General features: G+C 35.8%; 1 protein-coding gene across 2 annotated transcripts in view; it reads right to left on the bottom strand.

The window, feature by feature from the left end:
* EPHA6 (EPH receptor A6) overlaps positions 1-19,806 on the bottom strand; it is a gene marked incomplete at both ends in the record, with an annotated part of 972,789 nt that overhangs the window by 129,587 nt on the left and 823,396 nt on the right. For both annotated transcript variants that reach the window (XM_080695858.1, XM_080695859.1), the window contains one exon: positions 9,647-9,856. In XM_080695858.1, the coding sequence (XP_080551984.1) occupies positions 9,647-9,856 (210 nt within the window). The remainder of the gene's footprint in view (positions 1-9,646; positions 9,857-19,806) is intronic.

The following is a 19,806-nucleotide window of genomic DNA, read 5'->3' as shown; positions in this document are numbered from 1 at the left end:
GACAAAAGGTTTACATCTAGGAAGGTTTTTTTTTATCTTTTAGTACATGCTTTGCACAAAAGAAAGAGAAGTTTCTTTAAGCATGGCTTAACTTCTTTTTTTTGTGTGTGGTACTGGGGTTCCTGGAAACCCTTCCACCTCCGGGCTTCCTGGAAACCCTTCCACCTCCGGGCTACACTCCCAGACCTTTTTTTTTTTTTTTGTATATTTTTACTTGGAAACAGGGTCTCTTAAGCCAGAGAGGCTGGCTTCGAACCTGCGCGATCCTCCTGTCTCTGCCCCCCAAGTGCGGGGATTTAAGCGTACGCTACCACACCCGGCCTATGGCTTAACTTCTTAATAGCCTGTATGACTGAGCTAAGATGGTACTATCATCAAACATTTTGAGAGAACTTTCCTTTTATTTAATTATTTTCTCTTCTATACATGGTGATCTTCAAATACCTTTCTTCCTTCTTTCTCTATGAAGAGATCTATAATTATCACAAACTTGTTTCCCAATCAAGCCTTTTTAGGAAATGATTTTTTTTTATATTTCTTTTTTTTATTATAACAATTTTTTTATTGAACATAAATAGTATACATTTACACTACATTTGGTGCCCTCCCCCCCCGCCCACATTTTCCCTCCCCCCCCCCACCAATGGTTGTCCAGGTTAACCATGTCTTATTCATAATTTTACACATGTTCAAGTGTAGACCCTTATTAATCGAGACCGGCCTTCCTCTTCTCCTATCTTACCATCCAAACTTAGCTAGTATTTCCCCTTCAATATCTGGAGTCCCTCTGGTATTCTTTGTGTTTCCTAGTTTGGGCATATTAGAGGAAACATATGTATCTTCTTCTTCTGTGCTTGGCTGATCTCACTTAACATAATGTTCTCCAGGGCTTTCCATCTTCTTGCAAATGATATAATTTTGTTCTTCTTTATGGCTGAATAGAATTCCATTGTGTGTATTTCCCATAGTTTTGCTATCCATTCATCTGTTGATGGTGATCTGGGTTGGTTCCATATTTTGGCTATTACAAATTGTGCTGCTATGAATATAGGTATGCATATGTTGCTGTAGTTCTCTGAATTCAACTCCTTTGGAAAGATACCCAGGAGTGGTATAGCTGGATCATATGGTGGATCTATTCCCACCTTTCTTAGGAATCTCCACACAGATCTCCATAGTGGTTGAACTAGTTTGCATTCCCACCAACAGTGTAAAAGAGTTCCTCTTTCCCCACACCCTCGCCAGCATTTGTTGTTATTTGATTTCTTTATGCTTGCTACTCTGACTGGGGTTAGATGGAATCTCAGTGTAGTTTTGATTTGCATCTCCCTGATGGCCAGTGATGAAGAACATCTTTTCATGTATCTATTAGCCCTTTGTATCTCTTCTTTTGTGAAGTGTCTATTTAGTTCATTTGCCCATTTCTTGATTGGGTTGTTTGTTTTGCTAGTGTAGAGTCTTTTGAGCTCTTTGTATACTCTGGATATTAGCCCCCTATCAGAATGGTGGCTGGTAAAGATCCTTTCCCATTCTGTAGGCTTCCTCTTTAGGTTATTGGTAGTTTCCTTTGATGAGAAGAAACTTTTTAGTTTGATGTTATCCCACTTGTTTATTCTTGCTTTAATTTCCTGAGCTTTGGAGGTTTTGTTGAGAAAGTTACTGCCTGTGCCAATATGGTGTAGTGTTGAACCTATGCTTTCCTCTACTAGCTTCACAGTCTCAGGTCTAATTTCTAAGTCTTTGATCCATCTTGAGTTGATTCCTGTGTTTGGTGAGATATAGGGGTTTAGATTCATCTTTTTACAAATGGTTAGCCAGTTCTCCCAGCACCACTTGTTGAAAAGGCTGTCTTTTCTCCAGCGTATGTGTTTGGCCCCTTTGTCAAAGATTAATTGACTAAAGATGTGTGGGTTTGTTTCTGTATCTTCTATTCTAATCCACTGGTCAGTATATCTGTTTTTGTGCCAGTACCATGCTGTTTTTACTACTATTGCTCTATAGTATAGTTTGAAGTCTGGGATTGTAATGCCTCCTGCGTGTTTCTTGATTTTTTTTTTTTATATTTCTAGAGAGGAAATCCAGGACCTTCCTTAAGCTAGGAAAGTACTCTACCACTGAGCTACAACCCAAGCCCAGGAAATAATTCTTTTTTTTTTAAGTTACCATTTCTCTTTATTTTCCTTTGTTTCAGTGTTTTATTGGTACATTGCAATGCTACATCACACTGAGTCATAGAGTGATAGGAATATACCTGCACAGAGCATTCATACATGTTCTTCTGGATCCCTTCCATTCTTTCTCTTTCCTAATCATGTCTTTGAGATTGGCATACCTAGTTTAACATACCTATATATACATAGCATTATTTCAATTGTTACTTGCCTTATATTTCTATCCTCCTCCTCCCCGTCCTAAACCCCCTCCCATCGTTTCACTGGAGTCTCTAAACCTATATATCTAAAGTCAGAATATTATAGTGGATACATGCATTTATTTATTTATTTATTTATTTATTTATTTATTTATTTATTTATTGGTGGTACTGGGGCTCCTGGAAACCTTTCTACCTCTGGGATACATGCTCAGACCTATTTTTATATATTTTTTTAAAATTTGGAAACAGGGTTTCTTAAGCCAGAGAGGCTGGCTTCGAACCTGCGATATCCTCCTGTCTCCGCCTTCCAAGGGCAGGGATTACAAGTGTGCACCACCACGCCCGGCACATATTCATATTTATAGTAGCACAATCCACAATGGCCAAACTATCTGGCATTTATCAACACATGAATTTATTATGAAATTATGATATGCACACACAATGCCTTTTTATCATCAAGAACAAAATTATATTTGCAGGAAAATGTATGGAACTACAAAATATTATGCTAAGTGAGATTAGTCACTCTCAGAAAGTGAAGGGCCATATATTTTTCATTCATATATGGGAGCAAGAGAGACATTACAAAACAAAAGGGATTTCAGATAATTGGGGAAGATACTAGTGGAATAGTGAAAGGGGAGCAGGGTGTGGTGGCGCACACTTGTAATCTCAGCATTCTGGAGGCTAAGACTGGAGGATCATGGTTTGCAGACAGTCTCAGCTACTTAGTGAGGCCCTGTATAACTTAGTGAGACCCTGTTTCAAAGTAAAGAATAAAAATAGGGCAATAGGGCAAGGGTTTTAGCTCTGAGGTCTAATGCCCCTGAGTTCCATCACTAGATGCAAAAAAAAAAAAAAAAAAGAGAGAGAGAGAATAGAGAAAGAGGATGGGGTGAAGATATAAAAGAGGAAACTATGTGAAGTAAATAGTTCTAATAATGTTAATCTAGGAGGTTATCAATACCAATTTCAATATTATATAAAGGAACAGGGAGTTTTGTTTTGGGATATGAAGGGAAACATACCAAGTGCTCTGAGCTTACATGTTTCTATCACTTTGAAACCCATTATGATGCATAATTAAAATGGGCCAAAAAAAATGTATATAAAGCAGGGCTGAGTGGAGCACATCTAAGCCAGTACTTGGGAAGTTGAGGCAGGAGGATTGCAGGCTCTGAGCCAGACTCAGTCACTCAGCAAGGCTTTCAGCAACTTAGAGAGACCAACTCTGTTTCAAAATAAAAAAGTAAAATAGGTAGGGCTGGAAACGTAGCTCCGAGGTAGAATATCCTGGTTTCAATCTCTAGTATCCCTCCCCATACTAAAAAGTTAAATAAGAACTCTTATTTTATTTTTGTGAATCAGTCTGTCAACTAGTTGCTGGCTTAAGAGAGTACTTTTTCTCCTTTTAATTTAGGAAATCTTGGACTGACACATCTATGTCTATCTTCCTTTTCAGCTAATTATAATGGTCTATGTATTTGAGTAATTTTGATTGAGTGCCATCATAGTATCTGCGGTGTCGGAACTGTCTTTGTGAAGAGTCATTTAGTTGTTTTTCCCAAGTGGCATAGCTTTTTCCTTGATGACAAGTTTGGTTCATTCAGCTTGAATTTGATTGTTTTTCACTCTTCTAAGTTAATTTGTTCATCGTCATCTTATTGAGCAAGAGGTCATCTATACTTTCACATTATAGTATTCTGATAACTGGGATTTTTTTTCTCACTGCTTTTCATTATACTCACATCGCTAAATTTAGGTTTGTCTAAAATAATCCGCCATTTCCTTTACTTGAAAAGTTCAGTGTCTGTACAAGAGCCTGTCCTTATATTCTATTTAAGTTGCTATCTGTAGCTTTATGTGGGCCAGTAGGTTTCACAGTTTTTGTCTGGGGGTTAGCTTTTGTGGCCAAAGCTTTCAGAACCCCTTCATTTTTAGCTTGGCACAGACTTAAAGAAAAACATTGAAATAAAAGTCATTCTTTACTTTGGCTCTCGTTGAGCTAGAGGAGATTTATAGTAAAGTGAATATTACCACATACTGTATCATAGCACCACATCAGCTCCACCATCAATGCTCGGATGAACAGAAAATCCCGTGGTAAGATTTTAAAGAATAAACATTTAACTCTAATTATCTCAATCTGAGGTATTGGCCATTCCTATTTAGACTGACAGGAGACTTGGCTTTTCTCATATTTTATGTGGGATAGGGAAGGTTAAGTGTTAATCCTGGAGAAGTCCCAAGAATGAAAAGTTAATAGAATTAAGTTATTAACAGAACCATGATTATACAGATTATATGTTGTCAGTAACAAGGCTTTGTATCTCAACTATAGTTACAAGGAATTTTTCTTCTAATAAAGAGAAAAAAATAAAAAAATTGATATGGATAACTCAAAATGAATACATTAGAAAATTAAAATGGAAAAATAATATATGTGTAAGCAGGTCTTATGATAAAATAAATTTTTAATTTTTCTTTTGTCTTTAAAATATAAGAAGTTGCCCATCATAATTAAAAAAAATCTCAACACTACCATTATATTTTAAATAAAATGTATTTTTCAAAAATAGTGAGTGTGAGCCATATGTATCTTTTAATTTTTTAAGTAAATAGGACCCCATTTCCATAATTGAGAGCAAAGAGGCTTAGCATTTTCAATGTCAGTGTAAGATGAGGTTGCTTAGCAATATTCAAATGAGTGAGAGTCTCTCTTTTTTATAACTGGTTATAAAACATCATGCATGTGAATGTGTCACATTCAGAAAAGGAACTGTTTTCTTTGTACCTAAATTTTAACCAAGTGGGATACCTTGTAATCAGAACAAAGCAACCCAAACTATCAGGAACTTCTATGCAGAAAAATTTAGCCAAATAACACTAATTACATACGTATTGTTAGGTGTGGGTCATGTTCATTCCCGAGTCCCTCCTCACTAAGTACCTGATGAGCAAGTCATGGAATTGGCAGGTAAAAGCAAAGCCTTGGTCCTTGAGGAGAATTTTTTGGGCATTATTCTTTTCATTCTACATTTGGTCAAGTCACATTTTTTAGTTCTTGTATCCTTCCCAGTCCCTTTGCAAAGACTTGATGTATTTTAGGACAGGGCTTCAATGCCTTACCAGAAATATCTGCTTTTACTGTATTTCCTCTCATGTTTCCTTGTCCATTGGTGGTGTCTGCACACATATGAGTTATATAATATGCTATATTTCATTATTTTTAGTCCTCTCTCTATATAGCCATTTATATGTTCTCATTAATTTTCTATTTTGAGTGATTGGTGCAGAGTGATTCTCTGGAAGGCCTTGAATGCATCGAGTTTTCTCCCTTTTCTTTTTCGAGAATATCAAGAATAACTTACACATACAGGAAATTCGGTAGCCTGAGATCCAGAGAAACTGCCTTCTCTGAGCCTTATTCTTGTCCCTTCTAGGGAAGGTAATGCCTTGAGTGAGGGAGGAGCTGCCCAGGATCCTCTGAGCTTTGTTCCTCTCTCACCCAGTGGGCATTTTGTCACTGAGGTATGTAACATAAGGTAGGCTGCCTTTCAGGGTCCATCAGTCCTGATGAAAAGTGTGACTTGTGCAGTGGACAGTTGTCTACCCTGGGCAGCTTTCTAGTGCCTCAGGATACTAGCACACAGTGCGCCTGAGACTTCCTCTATCTCTTGCTGTCTGTGTATAAGCCGTAAATCTACATCATATGTTTTGTGTACGAGTATGTCCTTTCTCATTGGACTCAAATAGGTGAAACAGTGCATGTTGGGCCTAAAGTGTAGACCAAAATACAGCAGGCATAAGTATGTGGGCGTTTGCTTCTGGAGACTGGCATAGCAATCATCTTTGCTACTCTCCATGGAATCTAAGCTTTCTTTCTTTTGGTATTGGTAATCATTGATACTACTTTGCAATTGGCCCACTAAAGAATAATGACCCCAATAGAGTAGCTGCAAAATAAACTGCTGAATATACAGTAAAGCAATATGTCTTAGACCTAAAGCAGGGCATATAAAGTGCTAAAATTGTAGAAAAATATTAGAATTTCGAGCTATATTTAAACTTCATCTTTTTATATATTTTATTTTATACTGTAGATGATACTGTCATAGAGAACAATCTGACTTTCAAATAGGATCCTAAAAGGGCCCACTCATTTTTTCTAGGGCCAGCCATCTCTTTTCTTACCTTTTCCCTGGTTTGACGACCTTGGCTCCCAGAGTCACTCTTCTTATCTTCCAGTTGTGGCCCAGTCTAATACTATGTCTGGTGTCCAGCCTGATTTTTTCTATCAGTTTTGATTGTTATTTGTTATGATATGCAGCTCTTTAAATAGGTGAAGTATCTAAATGGCAGATACATATTTATTCTGTGCTACTTGATTAGGAAGAGATAACTCCCATGTGGCATACTGCTCTAAGGATTATTTTTCTTAAAGATTAAAATAGAAAGAAAAGAAAACAAAACAGAATACAATCTTTATCCATGATGTCTTCCTATTTTCCTAACCTTCAAGGCCTCCCTTTTCTCCAAAGTCTTTCTGAACCAGATTACAAAAAAAATTAAAAATAATGAGTAAATAGCAATTATATTTATAAAACAATAAAATCTCAGCATCATTTATGGCAAAAGATATATTACAATAAATTAATATGCAGAAAAAATTTTAAAAATTAAATCAAACTTATTTTTAATATATCAAAGGAGCTTTTCTCCTTCCTTCCTTCCTTCCTTCCTTCCTTCCTTCCTTCCTGCTTTCCTTCTCCCTTCCTTCCCTCCTTCCCTCCCTCCACCCCTCTCTTCCTTCCATGCTGGGGATGAAACCCAGGAGCAGTCACTTCCAGATATATTTTATTTTTTATTTGGAAACAGGGTTTCAATAAGTTTCAGAGAGCTTCACTAAATTGCTGAGGCTGGCTGTGAACTTGCTATTCTATTGTTTCAGTCAGCCTAGTAGTGGGATTATAGATGTATACCACTACTTTAAATAGCAAGTGGAAACTTGCTATTTAAATGTCATCTAAATGTTTTTATACAACAACTCTTTCTTCTATAACATAACTGTTATGCATATTATTAGACAGAGTTTGCTCAAGTTAAGATACATTTTGATTAGGTAGTAAAGGTTCTTTTTGGCTATCTCATTTCTTTTAAATGTAACTACAAAAATGTGTTTGGAAGCTAAGTATACTTAAACAAAGTTTAAAAACTTTTATATAAAATTTTCTACAGAATATTAATGCTCAATGGCATTATCTTGATGGCTCTGAGATAGAGTATTTGTAACATTTTATTATAATTTTGCTTTGTAATATAATGCTAGTAAGCAGGCCATCTCGAATAGTTATTCTATGCCTTGATTTATAGCATCTCTACTCAACTAGTTGCTTAATATAGAAATATTAACATCACATTAAAATTCTTCTTCTTATAAGTTATAGCCAATTATGACTTATAAAATATATGTCCATAATTATTTTCAGTTCTATCCCCTCATCTATTCTAATCGCCACCACCCTAATAAAGCCACATGACCTTTCTAATCTTCGGCATAATGTTTAACTGGCCTCCTTGTTAGCACTCCTCTTGTCCATCAATCTTTTATTTACATTATTGTCAATAATATAATCTAAGACATATAACTATTTTTGTTATTCCTCTACTTGAATAAGTCAATATCTCATAGTTACTCTAGGAAAACAGGCAAATTTCTTGGGGGCCACTTGAATATCTTCACAATGATTCCTAAGAAGCTTGGCCTCTTTACTTCTCTTGACCTCTATTCCAAACTGTCCACTTTCCCGCCCACCTGCCCATTCACTTATTCACATTTTCATGTCTTTTTCTATTTCCTTATCTGGACCACCTTTGATAGACTATTATGAAGTGGTTTGGTTAAACTAAAAGATTCAAAGACATTGCTACTTTAAATATCAAACCCAAAGAAAAATCTATTTCCTTAGAACTCTATTTTTGAATAAATTGTGAAATATTGACAAATTAACATAGAACATTTCTACAAAGCAGACATAGTAAGAGTATAAAAATATTTCATTTATGCTGAGCATGGTGGCACACTGTTGTTATCCAAGTACTTGGGAGGCTGAGACAGGAGGATTGCAGGATTGCAGTAGCCTCAGCTACTCAGTGAAGACCTCTGCAACTTAGTGAGACCTTGTTTCAAAATAGAAAGTAAAATACAATTGGCATATAGCTCAGGGGTAGAATTCCCCCTGGGTTTAATTCCCAGTACTGCTAAAAATAAAAAGAAAAAAAGAAAAGAAAAAAAGTAAAAAGAAAAATTCATTTGTAACATTAAATTTGCTTTCATTCTTGAGTAATTAAATATAGTAAAATTGCCTTAAAGAACTCATAGAAAATGAAGGAGAAATAAATTAAACAATGTAGTTGTCTTCAAAAACGAATGTATAAGGTAGAAAAAAACTAGATGGAACTATCTTGGATAGTTTTACTGACATTTTTCATTAAAGCTGATTATCAAATGAATGTGGTGAGAATTTTGCTTAAGAAATAAAATACAGGGTAAATTTATAAGTGAGTAGCTTTTAAAGAGACTTGCACAGATACTTTAAAATTGAATTACTCAAAGAACAAATGCAAACAAAAAATCCAAAGTGATCAATATAATTAACTGGCTTGGGAGCATTCAAAAATATTTAAACCATTCAGGTGTCAAATTGATATCCTATAATTTGTGTATGATAGTTTGGTTCCAAAGTCTTAGCCTTTTACTTTTGCTTACATTTTTTGCAAGTAGCATTTGGAAGGTTTAGCAAGTTCTTACATATCACCAAAGGAATTTATATTGCCCATTTTTAATTATAATCAGATCGTTCCATTATAATAGTAATAATAGTAATCAACATTATAATAGTCATTTCATAATAACTGGTTTCCTTACCATGCCTGAGTTGTTTGCACTCTTGGCTTATACAGGGCACTATTTAAAGGAGCATCAAAACTATGTCAGGTAAAGTGAAATTTGTATCAAGGGAAGGCATGGCACAGAATTCAAGCAGGATTGTAAAACTACAGTGCATTAGAAAGAAAATAGTCAGATGAGAAGTTACTTTTTCCCTCTAAACTATGCCCTTAGGTTTAGCAAATGCTTCTCAGTTAAATACTTAATTTAAATTAAAAAATGAGAAATGAAAGCATATGCTGGTAAAAAAAATAAATCAGAATAAAAAAACCTATTTTAAAAGTGAACAAACAATATTGGAAAAGAACATATAAACTTACAGTTGTTGTATAAGCAGCTTCTGGATCATCTTCTAGCACCCGGGAGAGACCAAAATCAGAAACTTTGCATACTAAGTTGCTGTTCACCAATATATTCCTAGCTGCCAGATCTCGATGAACGTAACCCATGTCAGAAAGATACTTCATGCCTGATGCAATGCCTCGGAGCATGCCCACCAACTGGATGACTGTGAAGTGGCCATCATGTTTCTGCAAGAGAAGCACAGTTCTCTAAACGGACTGATTTTAATTCTCTGTGTGTGTGTGTGTGTGTGCGTGTATGTGTGTGTGCGTGTGTGTGTGTGCACGCATGCACGCGCGTGTGTGCTCACATGCATGGGCAGTAACCAAAACACTTGTGTTCATTTTATCAGATCAATGAAGATAAGCATCAAGTTTGCAAAACATTGACTATGATCGAAACAGAATATAAGGTTTTGTTTGACGTTTAAGGGAAAGGGGAAAATCTAGCTAGAAGTGCTGACAACTGAACGAAAGACAGAAGGGAGCCAACCAAATTAATTTCCAGAAAAACAATTTAAAAAACTTTTGATTGTTATCAAAGGGGGGACATCAAATAAAAGTGAGATCAAAGGTTTCTGAGAAAATAGAATGTACTTTCCACAGTGGTAAGCTTTGGGCCAGTTGTAGAGGTGAGCAGAAGGCGAGCAAAGTCTACAACTGGATGAAACCTGTGTGATAACTAGAAATTCTGTGAGAAATGTCAGCAAGGTTAGGTCACTCAGGATAAAGAAATTATGATGGCATAAAAAAAAAACAAATCTAGGAAAGCTTAAGCAGAAAGAAAAAAAGCATTTTTACAGTAAGTAGGACAAATAGAACACAAATTTATAATAGAGTGCAAATAGTGATTTAAACTCCAGGTTATTATTAAATTAAATACTATAATATGAATAATGAGCAAGGCAAAGTACATTTTTATAATAATTAATAGCATCATATTTCTTTACCTTGATTTAAAAACAGTGTAGATTTTACAAAAAAAGCAAAAATAAAACACCTCCAAATGCCCACAATTGTCATTTGTGTAAGATGTATTGATGAAACCACATAAAAGAGCATCTTTAAGATTAGAAAGGTCTAATTTTCAAGTCCTTGATCCATCTTGAATCGACTCTTGTGCAGGGTAAGAAAGTGGGATTAATTTCCATTTTTCTGCATATGGTTAACCAGTTTTGCCAACACCATTTGTTGAATAGACTATCTTTTTTCCAGTGTATGTTTTTGGCCCCTTTGTCAAAAATCAATTGGCTGTAAGTGATTTGTTTCTGAGTCTTCTATTCGGCTCGATTGGTCTATGTATCTGTTTTTGTGTCATTATCATGCTGTTTTTATTACTATGGCTTTATGGTATAGTTTAAAGTCAAGTATTGTGATTCCTCTTGCATGGTTTTGTTGCTGAAAACTACCTTGGATATTATGGGTTTTTTGTTGCTCTAAATAAATTTAAAGGCTGATTTTTTTATGTCTGTGAGGAATGATCTTGGTAATTTAATGGGTATTGCATTGAACCTGAGATCACTTTTGGTAGTATGGTCATTTTGATGATATTTATTCTGCCTATTCATGAGATGGAAGATCTTTCCATCGTCTAAGGTTTTCTTGATTTCTTTTTGTAATGTTTTATAAATTCTTTTTCTTTTTTTTTGGGGGGGGCGGGTCTGGGGATTGAACCCAGGGGCATTCGACCTCTGAGCTACACTCCCTGCCCTATTTTCTATTCTTTATTTTGAAACTGGGTCTCACTGAGTTGCAAAGAAACTAACTAAGTAGCTGAGACTGTCCACGAAATGTGATCCGCCAGTTTCAGCCTCCCAAATACTGGGATTACAAGCGTGCACCACCACGCCCAGCTTTATAATTTTCTTTGTGGAAGTCTTTTACCTCCTTGGTCAAGTTTATTCCTAAGTATTTTAATTTTTGTGGAAAACCCTGAGTGGAAGTGTTTTCTGGATTTTTTTCAGTGAATTGATGGTTGGTATACAAAAAAGGTTCTGAGTTTTTAAGATTGATGGCGGGGGGGGGAAGAGGGAAATTCTTTATTGCACATGATATACTTTAACAAACAAATCAAAGTCAATCACTAAGTCAAACATGAGAGGGAGAAAGGGGGAGGGAATGGAGGGGGAACTGGGTAAGGGCTAATTGGGTGAGGTGTGCATGTATGTCACCACCATCTTGCATCCAATTAAGATGTATGAATACAATGCATCAATAAAATTTTTTAAAAAAAGATTAAAAGGTACTCCTAAAACATGAAAGTAATTATCAATTTGAAAAATAATGAAAATTGTTCTATTTAGTTCATTGGAGATGACTGCCTTTAAAAGGGTCATAGAGAAACATAAAAACTCAAGTTGGTTTTTATACCAGAAAAATTTATTTATGGAAGACATAAAATAAACTCTAGGAAGAGACTATAGGGTTATATTGCATTAAACCATATAGTAGAAGAACAAATAAAAGTATCTTATAATTTTTTCCAAGTTAGAGCAGTTTTCATAGATGTTTGACTAAAAATCACAAGATGAACTATTTGTGTCACAGTGTAACAGCATCTGATAAAGTGATGATTCATTGGTCATTTAAACAAATAAACTTATACTACAAATAAAATAAACTTTGTCCTACTATATCAACCTTTCTCACTGATGGCTCCCTGATAATATCTCTCAACTCAAGTACAGAGTAAGAAAAGAACTGTTTTGTAACAAAAGCACCTTTCCAGCAAGATCATCTATCTAAGCAAGCTCTTCTGTATAATTAATGCGTAAAAGATAACCTAGCAAAGAAAACCTTTAGTGTTATTAGCTCTTTATGTTTCTAATTCATTTTCTTAGACAGCACGCTATTAGATGAAATCTACCTATTCTATCATGTACTCCACCTATCTCTCCTCCATTAGGAATCTCAAAACTTCTGAGTACACTTGTAAACATCAATTCTTGTGGCCTAGAAAGAATTTCACTAAATTAAAAAAGGTACCTCTTTTATAGCTTAAAAACATAAAGTTTCATCATACCATGGTTATGGTCAAACAGAACTACTAAGTAGTAGGAAATGTTAATAAAATACCTGAAAGCTACCACAGTTTTCTTATTTTGATCATGAGAATAGAGTTATATAACTCAGAATGGAAGAGAAAATCAAACATAAAATTTATCTTGAATTGTTATTACTATTATTATTTCATTGGTGCATGGCAAATACACATCATAGTGAGATGCAGTGAGACAAACATATACCATACGCACATAGTTGTCACGTGTTTTTCTCCAGTTCCTATTCTAATTCTATCCTGCCATATAGTATTTACATCCATAAAAATAACTTCATGTATGAACAAAGGATTATTTGAATAGCTTCCATCATCAGATCTTTCCTTTCTCTTCCCTACTTCCCCATCTCCCTCTCCACAGCCCTATCCCTCATTCCACTAGTGTTTCCCCCTCATTTATCTGAGGTCCTGTTTCCCAGTTCCTTTTTTTCTGTGCTGGGGATTGAACACAGGATCTTTAGCATTCTAGGAAAATGCTCTACACCCCCTCTGAATTATTTTAATGATAGTTATTATTTAATAATTTTTGTGATTGTTGTATGATGTTAAAATTTTAATGAGCCAGAAAATTGTCCTCTCAGTTTTCTGAAAAATCAATTGTGAAAATAAACTCCTGCATATGTAAAGAGATACACTTATATCATAAGACCAAATGAAAATTTAATTTTCTATCTATTCTGAGAGTGACATAAACGACCAAATTTTTAACTGCTTTATTAAAATATAATTCCTATATCATATAATTTACCTTTAGTGTATTAGAAGGGCTGCAAATCATCACCAAAGTCCATTTTATAACTTTAAATTTTTTAAAATTTTTTGTGGAACTTATTAAAAATGGCATACATTCAGACTCTCCCCCTCCCACTTACCCCTCCCCCTCCCAACAATGAGTGTCCAGGTTAACCATGCTATATTCATTCTTTTACACATATTCGAATGTAGCTCCTCCAATAATCAACCTCAACCTTCTTCCTCTCTTATCCTTCTAGCTTTGCTGAGGTTTCCCCTCTATTATCTGGAGTCCCTCTGGTATTCCTAATACTCCCTAGTTTGGGCATAAAAGAGAAAACATATGTCCCTTCTCTTTCTGTGCTTGGCTGATCTCAATTAACATAATGTTCTCCAGGTCTTTCCATCTTCTTGGGAATGATATGATTTTCTTTTTCTTTATAGCTGAGTAGAATTTCATTGTGCGTATTTCCCATAATTTTGCAATCCATTCATCTGTGGATGGAGACCTGGGTTGTTTTCATATTTTGGCTATTACAAGTTATGCTGCTAGGAACATGTGTATGCATATGTTACCATAGTTCTCTGACTTCAACCCCTTGGGACAAATACCCATAATACGTACAAATACCCATGAATAAGCCCCATATTCATTAGCAAACACTCTTACTTCCCCAAATTCCCCCTTTGTTCTCCACGACACTATTCTACTTCACATCTTCACAGACTTGCATGTGATGGATACCTTCTATATGTGTAATCCTACAACATATTTTTTGTGACTATCTTCTTTCACTCAATATATTTTCAAGATTCATCCACATTGAATCATGACAGTATTTGATTTTTCTTATTGTTAAATAATTTTTATTTGTTAATTCATCAGTTTATAGTCGATTTACTTCTACTTTTTAGCTTATATGAAAGCTATTTTAATATATTATTTTAAATACTCTTAGAGAACTGGATAAACTACTTTCATATCAAGCACCAGACAGTTTGGATTCTGAAAACAGAAAGTGAAATGATTTAAAAAGTGAGGTTTTGTTGTGCAAAAAACCAGTCTAATCTACTTTCTTTGTGTTCTTTCATGGACTATATCATTATATTTTTTGTATTCTAATTTAATTGGCAAGAATTTTTTTGGAGATTATGAGATCAAAAGTATTTTTCTAATACCATTAAGATAAGTATTTTCTCTTTTTTTTCTTTTACTAGGTTGATATATGTGCTTATAGTACGAAGCTCTGATAAGGTAAAACTACAAGATCCTTTACAAGAATCATTATCTGCCACATAAACTCATAAGAACAAGAAAAGAAAAGAAAACTCAGCTAATATCTTAATAATTTAAGAACGTCCTAGGTGAAGCAGTAACATTTACTAATTCCATTAGTTCTAGATTGGTATTTACCCACTCTAAGGATCAACATCAGTGCGGAAGAGAAGAAAGCAGGACTGTGCAGCAGGGAAGTTACATCATACATCAAAGGCTTCCAACCAGCCCTCTCCTCTAGAATAACCCTTCAGAGTTGGACAAAATAGGAGGAAAAGGACTGGAACCTTGTACACCTGCATCAGTCACTCATTGGATTCAGCCTGAGCCAGGGCCAGTGCCATGGTCTTGGCTAAAGTGGCTTTCTCTCACCAAGGACATTTCCCTGATGGATGCACTAGTTGCTGTTGCTCTATGATCCCTATTGTCTTATATAAAATAGACTGCTTTATTTTCTTAAAGCTGGACCTGAACTTTACCCATTTTATGTAGCAAGATTTTTTTTTTTACAGCATCCACTATGCCACCAGGCATTCTATGAGTGCTTTATTAAAACTCCAGAAACCATAGCAATAAAAGGGTTGATTTTGATAGCCTACCCAATAAAGTTTCTGCATACAGAATTTCCTTTTAATATTTTATTTTCTGGGGAGAAAATTTGTGATAATCTTTGTATCTGACTGTCCACCTGCCTGCCCATCCGTCCACTCTTTATAAAATGAGGGTTGATGAAAGAGAAGCTCCCAAAACAGATCTATGTTGTTTTAGGGCAGCATATCTTAATTGCTGCCCTATGCTGGGGGCAGGGAGAAGTAACTACCACTCATAAAAATCTATAAACCAGTCATGGTCTAAGCTCTTTGTAAGTATTATCTCATTTAATCCTCACAAAAACCATGACATCTAAGTGTAGTTACTCTTTCTTGTAGATAACCAAGTTAGAGACTTAATAATCAATAAATGGTAGAGTCAGAATTTAAACTTAGAAAAAATCTAATTAGAGAATATGTATTTTTTAATTTTTTTCTGGTGGTACTGGAGATTGAACCCAGGGGCATTCTACCTGTATATTTGTCTACTGAAGTGATCAGAAAAAGAGTGGTTCCAAACTTTACCTTAGTCTGAACTGGTTTGGGCAGCATCATTTGACATAATAAAACAAGATCTAAAAGACCTCTGAGACCATTAAACCAAAACCAAAACAGCAAGACCACTCCAGAAAAACTAACACATGAAGATGCATTCATCTATCCCTGGCTGAGAGGAAGAGCACCATTTATTAATGAATGAGCATAGCACAGATCTATTTCCCTAGAAATAATGCAGGTTTCCTTTTTAAGAAAAAAAATTCTTCTTTTTTCTAGTTCTTTGTCAACACAGCCTCCTGGAATTTGACTTAAGATATCCTTGTTTCCTTGAATATGGTGGATGGCTAATAAATGGTGACTGAATTAAACAACCTTTGATACTATCTTGCAGTGTGCCCATTGCTATTGCTATATTGTTCTTATTATCTTGTATACAATACGCCGCTTTCTTCTCTTCAGGCCCGACATGAGTTTTACCCTTTTCATGTCGCAGTTCTATTATGGCACCGATGGTGCCGCTACGCCTTGTCAGCACCCGATAAATATTAATTCAAATTGAATTGAATTGTTTATGAGGGGAGGAGAAAAATGTGAGCACACTGAGATTTAATATCTCTGGGCTTCCTACTGGAGATTAATCAAAAAGAAACTATGAATTTTTTTATGACATGTGGTTTCTTCCCAGGAAGGCAGATTCAAATAAAAGAGACTGAATGTGGCATATTTACGCACCACATCTCAGAGTTTGGGAGCTGGAATTCCGTTTGTCTTCATCTTTCTCTTTCTTTGCTCTCTCAATCTGACTCCTGAGAAACACAGTTTACCCTCTACCTGTCAGAAAGAGTGAAGCTGATTGGAAGGGGTTTCTGAACGTGATATATAATAATGTCTGCTATTCTGAAAGCTGCAGAGCTCCATCACATCCTGCTTAGGCCCCAGAGCAGAGCATCCACCAGATCTGAGCAGTCACTGGAGTGTCACATCGTCTCTACAGTAACATAGTCTCTTTCGTACGGTTGTCAAGGCCCTGTCCTATGAGTTGTACCGATAGACAACTTGGCATTCATTCTTCTTAGGCTAGCTCAAATACTTGGCCTGGGTTTAGGACAAATGTAAGATTTGAGTGTCATGCTATCCCGAAGCCAACACAATATTGCCTAATGATGTTTGTGAATATTATTTTATTGGTGCACTGTAGTCTCACATCATAATGTAGTTCAGAGTGAAAGGGACATACATGTACATATACTCAGGTCCTATTAAAACATCAATTTCACCACGCTGTCACTTGCTTAAAACCTATCAGTTATCTGTGACAGAATAACATGCAATATTTTAAGCATTAAGGCAAAGATCTGAATTTGGCTTATGTTTTTATTAATCTTATTTTGCTTCACACTTTTTGTGTATACCCCTACAACATGTTATTTTATATCAAATGTGCTTTGCTTTTAGAGTTTCCTCTTCCAGAAATGTCATTCTAGTCTTGTGTCACATGAACTCCTCATGACAAGTACCATTTATCCTTGGAGGCCTTTTCAGAATCAACACATTCATTCTTTTGAACGACTCTCACTGAGTATCTACCGTGGACCGATCATTGCTCTAGTTGCTAGGGGACAACGTGGGAAACATAATTTGCGTGTCAGTTTTACTTATACCATTTTCCTTTGACACTTAAGTTTTATACTTACTTCACATAAATAGAAAGGAAATGTAGATGAGGAACATAAAGGAAATTTTCTAATCAAAGTTCACTGGCCATGAGTTTGAGTGGAGAGCTTCCTAGGACTGGCCTGTTCACTTTTGTTATGGCCTGGAATATGGTTTTGGAAGAACACAATGATTAGTCTACAACAGCCTCTTGTTAGTCATGAGGCAACCAGCTTCAGAGGACAGACTCAAGAGATGAGGGTGACCAGGTAGGAAGATCAAAAGAGCCTGGCTCTTTGATAAAATTGTTGATCTTCCATATTAAGACAGAAAAAAAAAACCTTACTTCTGTGTCTAATTAGCTATTCAGTGAAGAGTTGGGCTCTCCTATGTTCCAATTGTACCCACACTGAAATGGAGGCAGGAAGAATAGTAAAAATAAATTTTAAATAATAATGAATGGTGTAAGTAAAATGGAGTGACATGAAGAGAAGGACGCCATTGGGGGTGGGGTGTCTGGAAAAGTATTTAGTGTGTGCAAATAGCTTAAATGAGGAATTAGTAGTGCTTGAGAAATAAAGGCCAATGAAGCTGGGGTTTGTTGAGTAGGAAGAGTAAGACAGGTAGGCAGAGGTGAGAACTAGGAGTGCCACTAGAAGGAGTCTGGAAGCTGTTTTACATGCTGCTGAGGAGCAGTTTAACCTCCACCTGTCAGAAAGGGTGAGTATGAAATTTGTTTTAAGTGTAATGGGAAGTTACAGAAGAATTTCAACCCTGGAGTGATGCTTCTGATTTGCATATTTAGAATGAAACTAGAAAGGTCCAATTGGAAATTATTAGAATAATGCAGAAGAGAGACATTGGTGAGTTGAACAAGGTTTAAGATTTACTCTGGAGGTATAGATAGCAGGCGCTGCAATTAATCAGAAAGACAGAGGAACTGGAAAAAGAGTATAGGAATAAAGTTAGCTGAAAAGTCAGAGTCAGTCTCTCTCTTCTTCTCCTTCTTCTTCTTCTTCTTCTTCTTCTTCTTCTTCTTCTTCTTCTTCTTCTTCTTCTTCTTCTTCTTCTTCTTCTTCTCTCTCTCTCTCTCTCTCTCTCTCTCTCTCTCTCTCTCTCTCTCTCTCTCTCTCTCTCTCTCAGTACTGGGGATTGAACCCAGGGGCATTCTACCTCTGAGTTACTCCCCCAGCCCTAATTTTTATTATTTATTTTGAAACAGGGTCTCACTAAGTTGCAGCGGGCCTCACTAAGTAGCTGAGGCTGGCTGCAAATCTGAATCCTCCTCTTTCAGCCTCCCAAATGCTGGGATTACAAGTATGTGCCACCAGACCTGGCTTGTTCCCTTTCTCTCATCCACTCTCTCTCAGTCTCCCCTGTCCTGTCCCATCCCACTGGGGATTGAACTCAAGCTATATCTCTAGCTCTTCTTATATTTAATTTTGAAATAGTGTCTCACTAAGTTGCTGAGGCTTGCCTCGAACCTATGATCCTCTTGTCTGAGTCTTCCAAGTACCTGGCTTATAAATGTATACCACCATAAATTTTCTCTTTTTACTGCTTTCTAAGCACCTAGCCTAAACTAATAGTGCCAAAAACCATTTACATATATTTAAATTTTCTGTCTTAATAGGAAAGATCAACAGTTTTATCAAAGAGCCAGGCTCTTTTGATCTTCCTACCTGCTCACCATGGAATTTTGAGTCTCTCTCCTTGAGCTGGTTGCCTCATGCCTACCAAGAGGCTGTAGTAAACCAATCATTGTGTTCTTCCAAAACCATATTTTAGACCATAACAAAAGTGAACAGGCCAGTCCTACTCAAACTCATATCTGGCGGTGGACCTTGAATAGAAAATTTCCCCAAAATTCCTCATCTCTCTTTCTTTTCTATTTATATAAACAAAGTCTAAAACTTCAGTGTGAAAAACGAATGGTACTGAATAACTGACATATGAGTCATGTTTCTCATGTTGACCCTAGCAGTATACATATATTATTGTGTCTGTCACAAACTTGAATATAATATCTTCAAAGAAATAAGCATACTTTATCTCATTCATCCTTGTAATTCCAGAGTCTAAAATCATGACTTGCACACAGTTGATATTCAGTAAATTGAACTGAACTGAATGTACTTATTTTTATCTTAGAATATTGAAGCTCTTCAAACTTTTAGTAAATAGTAAAATATTTTCTTAAATTATGTTTAAGTTATCTGTACTAAAGGATATTCTCAAGAATATAGTGAGTGAACAAGAAGTATCAAAGTCCTGATTACATTTGCATCTACTTTGGGGTAAAGATTCTTTTATAATGACTACCAGATACTTA

Source organism: Muscardinus avellanarius, assembly GCF_963383645.1.
Source record: "Muscardinus avellanarius genome assembly, chromosome: 5".
NCBI classification, from domain to species: Eukaryota; Metazoa; Chordata; class Mammalia; order Rodentia; family Gliridae; genus Muscardinus; species Muscardinus avellanarius.
This window is presented reverse-complemented; position numbering and strand designations above follow the sequence as displayed.